Here is a 12,061-nt window from a genome sequence, read left to right as displayed (position 1 = left end):
ATTTATTGCATTAGTATTTCCAAATTTGAAATTCACATTTTACAGAATGGTAATACTTTATATAATGCTATAAAAATAATAATTACCTTGCACATGCACCCTTGGAGCCCTAAATACGTGAAATTTATATAAGGTCTACAGAGAAAAAATTGCAGAAACCTAAGTTGAACCCCACCTAAAATAATCGTCCCAAGAGAAATCAAATATGTATTATTTCTTAGCCTAAAATAGACAAGGACTCGTATCAAAACTCAGTATCATAATAATTAACTAACAACCAAATCAGCTTTAGCACCACTAATTCAGAACGTAATAGGAAAGTCATCTGAGGGATTTCTATCTATCCTTAAAATTCTCATATTCCATAGAGCATACCTTAACAGGAATTTCCTTCGACCATCTTCTTAAACATTTATAATTTTTTCAATGGGGTCTTTTTGATCAGAATTTTTCGCATTATAACCAAGGAAGTACACCGTCTATATGAACCGACAAATTTATCCAAATGATTTACATAAAGGCGAGGCATAATAAGACTTACTTCAGCTAACATGGCTACACGAATGAAAAGTAGTCGTATTTATGGGAAAACAATGAAGAGATAACCAAATCTACTACCCTTGCAAAAAATTGAGATATCCGAGTTTAAGTATTTTCTCTCTGAAACTTGTCTACCGATTATAATGAAATAAACTAGCGATGAGGGAATTTTTTTTCTTGGTTGACTCACTACCGCCAGAAATTGAAATTCATCCAGGCATTAACATTTTTTATCCGGACTCGTATGAATGAAGTAGTTTTTGACGCCCCGAAAATGGTAGCTGCTCATTACACGCAATTATTTAAGAACCTCTTTCTGAACTTATCCGAGGCGCTATTCAATAGAAGTTCGTACTCATCTATGGATCTTATTATTTGAATTGACGACAGGTTTGCAGATTATTACCCTCCATCAACAATCACACATAAGGAATAGAAAATCTTAGGTAGAGGATGCGATTCAAAAATCGCCGATTATATACTAAGAAAGTAAGATGACGACTCGTAAGGAGGCGCGGAAGTTGGAGAGACGCGGAGAGAGATTGAATGAGACTTCCGGGTATGGGGTGACAAAAGACGGTGGTGTCACTCGCCAGCCACCCTTCTTCCTCGTCGAGACCCTGGCCAAGCAGGATTGGCTAAGGAGAGACCGACCGGCTGAAAAGCCTATTCATGAGCCACGTCCAGGGGACAGAAGAATCTCTAGATCAAGGGGATTCAGCGCACAAAAGGCAAATATCGAGGCGGGAATAAGAAGCAAAACCATGACGTCAATACTCATGCCAACAATGAGAAATCTTCTACAAGAGAAGTGTGGATGGCACAGGGCTCTTGAGAGAAGGTTTTGTGACAGCATCACATCACATGGAAGTGTGACATTTTGTCTAACAAATTACTGTTACCACATGAATAGTTTGTTTCAACCCTTTAACTCTCATCTCCTGTAGTCATTCTATAATTAGCATTAGTAGAAAAAATAGCTATCACAGCAAGTAAATAAGCCAAAAACCCCCAGTTCATAGTGACGAAGACACGCAATTCAAATTGTACCAAAGCTTGATCCATAGGAAAAGATCTCGGGCTCTTCCTTTTCCGATTTTCAGCCATACGCAAACTAGACGCCAAAAACACAGAAAAAGATATTCAGAGTATATGCATGAAACCCTATGGGGAAATATTCTGAGAAGAACCATTGAAATGTAGGCTTTCCAGTCAAAATAGTTAACCGAATCCCGCAAGGCGAAGGGTAAAAAGTATGAAATTGTACATGAATCTGGAACGTCCAATCGTTGATTAACTAATTCAGAAGAGATGAAAGCCGGAGATTTCAAGCCTCAAGGAGACGAGGATTCATTGACTGAGAGATGAATACAAAATATGCTTTGGATAAGCTATTTGTAAAGAGACTTCACTGTATACGCACAGGAACTTACCGAAGAGCATGGGTAAAAGAATGCCAACCTAATTCGATCCCTAATGTAACTTTGCCGACGAAATTACCGCCATCATGACTTAAAAATACAAGTCGATATACGATGAGGAAAGGATTACCACACGTGAAGTATTTTTATAGGTTTTCAACTACGATGGTTTTCCTTAGTTTTCGACGTTATAAGGTTAAGATCGTACCTCGACATCAGTTCCCTGAGCATTAATAAATATAACCTCCTTCTACCTGATGCTAAAATTTTATGAGCGCATAAACGGATCGTCCTAAATGACCTAGCTAACCTTATTTTCATAATCAGTATTGAATAGCTGATATATTCATTAAAAATTCATTCCAACCACCACGAGAACAATTTTGTTCACATTTCAAGCACTAATGCAAATAATGAAGCAAATAAATTAAGTGAGATAGAAAAAAACCTATGGAAAATAATTATTTTCCAAACCAATGACAATAAACTATTTATGCAACTGATTGATTCAATATGAAGCAACATAAAATCACTATTTTAGATGTAGACACGAAAAAAACCGTACAGTCAAGAGATAACATTTTAAAAATTTCATACTTGTGATTTGATCAAAAACCAGACACGATAAAGAAGTTTGACAGTAGTTTTCATAATCAACAAAAAAATTAACACAGAAAATATTAAATGAAATAATTATGAATCATTAAAGGCTGAAACTTCCAGGAAAAAAAGTAAACCTTATGAAGGAAATCAGTGACCATGCTAGGAACATACTGAAAACGTGACCATACAACGGAGACAAGGATTATCTGTCGGGGGTAATGTACGGCAGAGTTCGATAAATACTATCACACAACCTCCGCGCTCTCATTCGTAAGCGACTACGCGTCGGCCGCTAATAAGCCAAAGCAAAGCTGCTAACGAAAACAGCGATCACCAACATCCATAATGAACTACGAGTCCAAATGAAGAAGTTGATGACGACGAATGAGGTAAGCGAAATAAGCCAGAAGTTACGTGTCCGTAGTGAGGTAATCCCTCTCCCTGTGCACGCTAAGATAATTTCAGACTAAGGAAGAAGCGTGAAGGAATCCTATAATCAACAACGGACATTCAGCAAAAAAAAGTCAACAGCGTGCGCGCTCGTAATAAACACTCCAATTTTATCCAGGAACTGATACCCATGTAAACGCCTTGTGACAGCAGAAGTGGGTTGATAATTCATTAACTCCATACTTCATCATATAAAATCATGATCATAACAGATGCACTATGCTTGGGGAGGCTAGTTTTCTCGGCCACATTTCGCTTTCACAACACATTTACATATGCATTTACATTTTTTTAGTTAAAAGATTGAATTGAAATGAAAGGTAGTTGCAATTTTCCACAATTCAATCTATAAAAAAAAATGTTTTTTCTGTATCTGTATGAAAGTCGAACTTCCACTATATCACGCCTGAATCTGTTGAACTTATTTAGTAGACATTAACTCAATACCTACATTATTATCCTATGAGTAAAAACGTCTAATCTCGACCGATTCGCTTAGAAAAATATAATTCGAAGGGTTACAGGAAAAGAATGCATATTAATAGTTACTAAAAGAAAACTAACTATGATAAGGATTCACTAATATCACATGTGTAACTCGGGTAGGCTCAACAAGAAAATACTTTGTAGCCCTGAAAAAAAAGTTTAAATGTCTTAAGCTTTAGAAGCATACGATCACAAAAATTTACCTTAACTCGGTAAAAAAGAAGACATATTTGATAGCATTATCTATCACTAGATTTTCACCACCACCACATGTGATATAAAAGGGGAAGATGAAACGTGTGATGCAAATAATTAAAATGTAATAATCACTTTCAACACCGCCACACCACAATTTATCACCGAAACTGAATTCCCAGAGAACAAAAAAGAAATTTACACATACTATCATTTGATTCATAAAACAATCAATTTAAGTGAGAATTAGGCTAATTAATTTTAAAGTACGAACATTGTAATGATTACAATGCATTCCATACCTGCATGTAGGTATAATACCACTAGATATTTCGCATGCAAACCGCTACAGTGGTGTGATTGACATTAAAAAACAGACATGATCACCTATAACATAAGTGAGCGGTGGAATAAAGGAATTAAATAACTATTGACAAAATGGCGATGCGATTTTGACATTCCTTATCTAAACTGTATTTGGAACCCTTTAATGCAAAACAATCATCGAAGACAACTATAACCAACTTCAACACATCCGTTATCCAGGCATCTTTCAACAATAGAATCTCAACACTTACGTCATCCGAACGGTGCGAACATGCCCCGAGATGCCAAGAGAGAAATTCCACCTCGATGAAAACTCAACAGGAACGATCGACAGGTTAATGACCTCGAGTTCATACAACACAAGAATACGATGAAGTGCCTCATGAACTCTAAAATATCGGAATTTCCGCTAGACTCGAGATCGGGAATCCAGTCGGACGACAGCGACTGGTTTGGTCGGGCTAATTGCCGTCGACACCTTTGGCCCGGAGGAAAGGGCGGAGGGTAAGGGATTCTCTGCCTTTATCCTCGGAAAGCGCCGCGGGCGTGAGGGGTGCTGAGGAAGAGGAGGAGGGGGAGAGGAAGGGACGGTGGGAGTGGAACGATTTAAAAGGCACTCTCACATTTCAGATTCCAGCGGTCATTTTTGGAGTATCGGTCAAAACAACACACGGTTGTTACGAGAGATGTGTAAAGAAACAAAAACATGTAACTCGGCTCAATTGGCTTTACTTTTGAAAACTCATGATTTTTTACGAGTACTAGTAACAATTTTAAAAAGGAGGCAGTTATAGTCACTTTTCTGAATATATTTTTCAATTGCCACACGAGGCCTTGAATCGAGTGAGTTTTGTTTAGCGACAAAATTAGTTTCGCAGAAAGGAAGAAAGTCAGAAAACTTGCTGCCATGCATGCAATCTTCAATTTCTTGACGCATCAATGTAGAAACCCGTACTTTTAGGGTCATAATATTGTAAAAGATAAGGGTGTTACCCAAATACACTAAAAAATAGGCTTTAGATCTAGCTGTAGTGAACAATGAAAGAGAACAAAAACTGGATTCATGCGGAGCATGGGACACATTTTCATTGGTCCAGTGCTCTAGTTCACAGGCCACGGGCTTTTTGAACTACTCGTCCGGGAAAGGTACGCGCTGAAAAGTGGCGAGCATTTTCAGCTAGCAATGCATACATTTCATTAAACAGCTATATTCTTAATTCTAAAGATAAGAAATATAAATTAAATTAAATCCCCGATGAAAAATTTGTATAAACCTGTATAAAATTTGTATACATTCTTATACATTGTCATGACAATTGTATAAGAATGTATACAAATTTTATACAGGTTTAACTATTTTTTCATAGGGGATGTAACCGTAGCCGGTAACTGAGCTACTTTCACTGAGGTACTGGTAACGCCCCCAACGCTGTTTATATCCCACGAGTACAGACACAGAATTTTCTCAAATAGCGAAATGTAAGAGACCAGTAACACGATCTGTGTTTACATGGTCGTGATATAGAATCAGGTGCGGTCTGTCCAGGTCGGCGATCGCCGAGGGCCCCGAGCTTATGGCGACCCCACAACGCTCGCGTCCATCTTGAAGCTTATATGAAGAGGATAATAAAGAAAGACTCAGATTACTTGAACCACAGTTTTTTTTTCAATTATAAAATTCAAAGATTTCATTAATTTGCTATATTTACAACATATTCAGTGAAGATAGGTCAGATAAAAAAATAAAGGCGTCAGCAGAATAAAGAGAACCTGATTCTTTTCTGAAAGGGTTATTCGAAAAGCTTATTTTAGTGTTTTACTTTAGATTTTTATTATAAAATTTTTAAGCTAAGAAAAGTTCACTTTTAACATCATTTTTCTGGCGAAATTTCTATTTCTATTAACTTTTATTTAGTCTTTAAGAGCAAGAATAACTTATAAATCCATTTCCGGACATGGAATTACCCAAAATTTTCCAGATGAGGGCCCAATCACAAGCCCCAGCCGAGGGTTCCAATTTATGTACTCCAGACCGCCTCTGTATAGGATGCACAAAAATGTTAATCAAACCCCATAGACATAGTTTATACGTTTATTTACAATTGTGGCTATGAATATTGTTGAAATAAACTATACTTGATAATATCGAAAATTCAGTGCCTCTACCAGTAAGATTCAGGATTTCAAATCGCAGACAAAAATCTTCATTTCCCTTGACATTTCTACAAGCTCCTTTCGATTACTCCCTAGAGGTTTTGCCCAAACAGGCCTACAACGGCTAATTTCACCGATAATGAGTTTGTGAGGGAAATATGAACACATTAAAGCACGAAGAAAGCATAATAAATGTCTACCGATTAAGTATAAACAATGCATTGCAATAGGTAAATTCATCGTTCATTCCAAGGTCAAAGGCGCGAGCCATCAGCCAGCTGACGGAGGGGCTCTTACTTTCACGCGAGCGTCAAGTTATAAATTATCCGTGACACCATGGACAAGTTCCCTTACTTTTCCCTGATTTCTCTGACTTGTAACAAACCCTAACATTCGTGCGAACAAGGGCCTCAGACCTTGATAAGAACCGAGGGTGAATGACTAAAAAGGGAAATCATGCCACTCATTCTTGTTCCAAATTCGACGAGACATCCAAACATTGACAATACCTTCAGGCCAGCAGCGGTCACTACAATCGCATCCGCATCTCTAAAAATTCAATGGCATGTTATATTGTTTTGGAGCCGTGAGTGCGGAGAACGGGGAAGTTGAAGTGGACGTAGAGGACGGACGACAAAGAGCCGGACATAGTGGGCAAGGAGAGGAAACTGGTAGATGAGATACGGAATAGAAAAAGGGTTAGGATGTAACAAGCACTAGGCGGGGAGGAGCAGCTAAAATCCGTGTTACAGGACCAGCCACTACGCATAGGCAGATGATGAGGAAAGATTGATAGGACTCCGCGGTTTGACCGGTATTTCGGAACACGCTTCTTGGTTTACTTCAGATTGACATCCCATTCATCGGTGGGTGATTTGAGCCTACCGACAAAGGAATCGAAATCGAATCTCCGAGGTATTTCATTTTACGCAACCCACCTCTATTACCATCGCTTTAGAATTTTTTCTAAATTAGCGTTAAATGTAAAGCTATTTTTACGATGTTTGAACATTATTCTATCACGAAAAACTTGTTAACATTCTCCGTCAAAACTGAAGCGGTCAATTCTGATAATAAAATTTGAGGTTGACATATGATGACGGTAAATTAATGGGGTTAATATTTAACCCTTTAAACCCCCTAATTACGGATATGAACATCGCAGTTGTAACAGGAGGCGATGAAACAAGCGTAATTGGAGATCGCACTTGATTAGGAAGACGCTACAGACCCTTTGGATCGATCGTACTGTATCCTTTTCGGCGACGTATTCCTCTCTTATAACGAAATATTTGCATCTGAGAAAATCCCCACATAAACTCTTAGATACAAGCAAATTTTTCCCAGGATTTACTCAATATGGGCTAAAATTTAAATACGATAGGATAAGTTTTATACAAGTAATAAATTACCAAATAGACCGGTCGAGCTGGAGGTCTGCGTCCTCTTAATAATAATAAGCAAGCATTTATTATGCCTGTATAGCTCTGTCTTAAGTTTAACTCGATGAACATACACGCACAACCCAAGCCCTGGATGGAGTAATATTGGCATGGATGGGGAGGTATTCTAACCCGCGACCCCTGAATTTGTAGCCGAGACCGGCAGGGTTCTCGTCTTGGTGAGCAAGCGTGCTGCGGACAAGTGACCGACATGAGGGATAAGAGCAAAGCCAACGTAATGACGATAACAATGGCGCACCGCCAGACAGGCACAAAAATGGATGTTGCGCGTGTACCGACTGAAGTGAAGTTTTCTTTCTCCGCCAGCGTGCGAGGTGGGGGAGAGTTAACGAAGGCCGGCCGGCCGGTCGGGGGGGAAGAAAAGTATAACCGCTGAGCGGCAACAACACTTCCCGAACGAGTGAATCTCCTGATGGACGATGGAGTCCAGACGCCTGGGATCGCGCGGGCCGGCAAACCGGTCCTCCACACCGTGCCCGACTGGGATGCATAAGGGCAGACGCACAATCCCCACCTCGCTAAGAGGGACTCGGCTCGCGAAGCAACTTAAATGATCGGTGGAGGATAACGAAATTGTTTCCTATGAAGTATGTTACTATTCATTTGCGAGGGATCCAACCCCCACTCTTTACAAAGGCTAACGACCGGAATAGTGCGATGGCAGGGCCGCGACTGCATGACCAAGCAAGTTGCCAAAGCCCCCAATACCTTCCCCCGCCCCTCCCCCAACTTCAGAGCTTCCAACGAGGAAGTGAGTTATGCTACATGCGGCTAGGGTTAACACTCTTCGGCATAAACAAATACCAATCCAATTATCATTTATAAAAAAACCACAATACAGGCCTAATCACCATATGTACTATCTTCTAAAACTGATTCTCCGTATGACAGTAACAGTTTACTCACCTTGACTACACAACTATCTTTCACAAAAAATGGAGTAATCTACTGCTTAAAACTAAAATTTCATATAAAATTATAAATTGGTAGCGAGATGACTTATTATTACAGCTCAGATGGAGTCACCAAAACTTATGTCGCCAAGAGAAGCCCCGTATTTTCGCGAACAGTGAAATATTTAAAAAAAGGAATGGATTATTAGTCTCTCTTATTAATAGACCACAATACGGTGTCACGCAGAATGGATTTTTGAATGAGAGGGATATGTTAGAGTAGGTACCACTTGAAGATTGTGAATTCCTAAATGAACAGGTAATAGTTTCCTTATTTGTAACTAGACTGATTATTCCTCATACCATGGAACTTGAAAATAACAAGAACGTCTGACACGGCAAACAGCGTGCTTATTTTCTCCGAAGATTAATGCTAAAACACGAAGTGTTCATGCTCTAACTGTAAGATCAAGCGTGTCTCTATATACAAGGTTTTTCGGCTGTTAGAGAAAGAGGGAGACTGCATGGCATTGGTTATAGTCTAATTAGAAGTCTGTTCGGCTATTCATTGAAAATTAAATATTAATCAACCAATATTTTTGACGGCCTATTTCAGTTGCTCACACTTAAGCGCTACAAACCTGAGTAAACAAGGCCAATGTAATCAAAAGGTAACATAGTAAATGACGGTTGAGAGGATTCATATCTCCCTCCTGATCGGCCTAATTTAGTCCTTTATGGTGACATATGACACAATTAAAACCCTCGCTATTGTCTTAAAATTTTCAGGGTAAGCGGCGTAGACCACTGTCAACACTAGCCTGTATTTCAAATACATTTTACTTATGCGAAAATATTTATGAAAATCATTAAAATCTGAGATTCAGGCAAATATAGACAAGGATGCACTCTATATACGCTGAAAATTCAAATATGATAACATAGGCTTTACGGGAGCGATTCGTCAACGCATAGATCGATCCTTTTAACCATTACAGTCCTCAGCTTTAAGGTGAAACTCAATTCTGGCCAGGATCAAAAGTATCTCCTTTCCGTTCACCACCGCAAACACAAACGGAATCTCTTCAGGAAACTCATTTGTGTGTCACAAACTAGAACCGGAATGACTAATCAAAGACTGATGACCCATCATAAGACTTCAGTCTCTGAGGAATGGCAAAGACAAGAGTAGAAAGGAAGAGAGAAGTCAGTCATTATTCTGGTCCACCAGGCCTTGCAGACTCCCGTCTCTTTCCCCGTGTTTCACGAATAACTCGGAGTTAGTGTTTTCGTCACTCGTCCCGGCTCCGATCTTGGACACTCCCCAAACCTACAACCGGGTCTCCCGAAAAATCTGCTCGAATGCCTTTACACCTCGTCGAGGCGAAAAAACGAAGAACTGCCATTCGTGACCTCTATGCTCGCCTGTGACCCAATCCACAACGCCACACCGAAATGCCTCCATTCTCCTCTCCTTACCGCCTAACCCGTTATTCTCTACGTAGTGGCGTTCAAAATACGTTCGCGGATGCTCGCGTGTCTTAAAGACTCTCCGGTAAGCTCTCTCGGGCGCCTCTTTTAAGGGCAAGCGCTTTAGGTCTTTTAAAACCCAAGGCCGAAGGCGGCGTCTTACCTGATTCCAACCCGCATTCCGGCGGCTGTGGAATTCCACGCTTCACCCTGTGCCACACGGCGGAAAGATGATTCGGAGAACCTTTAAAAATCCGCGGATCAGGGGGCTATCTTTATCACAGTCGTAAAAGGTCTCTTAAGAAATGATCAGCATGTAAGACGCAGCACCCCTATCTCATGAGGCATAAATTAATTCCACTTTATGTTCTCAAAACACGAAGGGTGGACACACGCACATATTAGCTTGATGAATATACGTAAGAGCTCATGACCAATCCGGTAGCTTAATTTAAGGGTAAAGTACGAGATGGTTTTACACGGACAGAACCCAAAACGTTCGACAAATATAAGAGGGCGTAGAACAGATGGCCTCAGGGTCCGAGCACGGGTCTTCAACACCTAAGTCCGACCCACAAAATTAGGATACCAATTTGCTCCAAATCTCTTGGGTGATATACATTTGGATTGGGACACGCTAGAGATATTATCTGGTTTCATTAAGCCATATTAAAGGGAAAGAAAAAATAATTACTGGCGGCGATAACATTTTCAAATGCGTGACAAAGATACTGAAACATTGACTCATTCGAGCTATAGAAAAGAATACAAATACACTGGAAAACGCCCAGCTGATGAATGGCAAAACAATTAGCTCTGTTCAAAGATGCAATTGCGGGCATAGCAAGCTTAAACTCAAATCACGGTTCTAAACCCAATATGAGTAACAAGCATAACAATTAGAAATTTTCTTTCAACGTCACCTATTTTGAAAAAAGTCGAACGCCAGAAATAGAAGTTATTCTGAGATGTAGGGGGGTAGGGGGTAAACCGAAAGAATGGACATAATCTATGCCTGCTGAAACTTCGGAAATACACAATTTTCCAAATAACTTAAGAATAAAAAAATAAATTCATACATAGAAGATTTTAAAGCAAATATGTCGAAATAATTTCTAAATAAAGCAAATTTGTTTGTGTGTATTCCAAGGGCGGTGACGAAGAATTAATACGACAACAGTAATGATGATATTTGAAAGAATGAATGATAGAAAAAATTTAAGCCCACCACGACAGATGTAATTCAAAGAGGGAACTTTTCATTTAACATTAATGCAAACGTAGTGGGTAAACAATGACAATGACAGCGAAATGCAACTCAAAGCTCTACAAACACTTCCCCATTAAATAACAAAATTAACAGGTATGATTACACGTTGACCGAATAATTATTCGTCGTTAAATAAGCGAAAAAAGCAGAGACCATCATCACAGACCAATGGAAACGTAGTTGACCACAATACAAACCAACACATTCGATAATCCTTACGAGAATGTTGCACATACGTGCGTGTAGACACACCGTGGAACAATAACAATGCCTTTATAACGCCACTCACAACTTTTTTCTGTCAACCGTAAGCATATTTATCACAAAAACAATTCAGCATCCACACACACCGAAATCGGAAAGCATACGGAAACTCGTAAACATTAAAGCCACAGATCGTCACTCGCAACGTCGGCACGCCACAGTCTCAGCCCATCCGCACACATTATTCGAAGGCACAGAAATAGTAATTCATCAAACATACCTTTTCTTTCGCCCTTCCTGCATGTTTCTGCACTGTTTTAGCAATCAACGCTCCCTTGCTCTCTGCCATCTTGCCGTAGCCTAATCGCTAAATGAGATGACACGTTCCTTCGTTTATAATCAAGGGAACATTGAAATTTTCTTAGAAAAGCTTCCCAAGTTTGAACACAATGGCGCTAGCTGTCGGAATGATTTGAAAAAGGAGAAAAACATGCTATTATCTCTAAATACAAATTACTATAATAAGACCCATATTCTTAAAATGTAGCTCTTAAATTTATTAAAATCTTTTTTTCCTAATTTATG

At 39.4% G+C, this 12,061-nt stretch overlaps 1 protein-coding gene across 6 annotated transcripts in view; it reads right to left on the bottom strand.

Annotated features, from left to right (window-relative positions):
- LOC124168486 (myc box-dependent-interacting protein 1) overlaps positions 1-11,907 on the bottom strand; it is a 156,084-nt gene extending 144,177 nt beyond the window's left edge. For 2 of the 6 annotated variants that reach the window (XM_046546791.1, XM_046546799.1), the window contains exon 1: positions 11,757-11,907. In XM_046546791.1, the coding sequence (XP_046402747.1) occupies positions 11,757-11,825 (69 nt within the window). In that variant the 5' untranslated portion in view covers positions 11,826-11,907. The remainder of the gene's footprint in view (positions 1-11,756) is intronic. The other 4 variants (XM_046546815.1, XM_046546824.1, XM_046546809.1 and 1 more) reach the window with 3 other exon arrangements.
- Positions 11,908-12,061: the final 154 nt, after the last annotated feature.

The sequence above is a fragment of the Ischnura elegans genome, chromosome 1 (genome assembly GCF_921293095.1).
Source record: "Ischnura elegans chromosome 1, ioIscEleg1.1, whole genome shotgun sequence".
NCBI classification, from domain to species: domain Eukaryota; kingdom Metazoa; phylum Arthropoda; class Insecta; order Odonata; family Coenagrionidae; genus Ischnura; species Ischnura elegans.
This window is presented reverse-complemented; position numbering and strand designations above follow the sequence as displayed.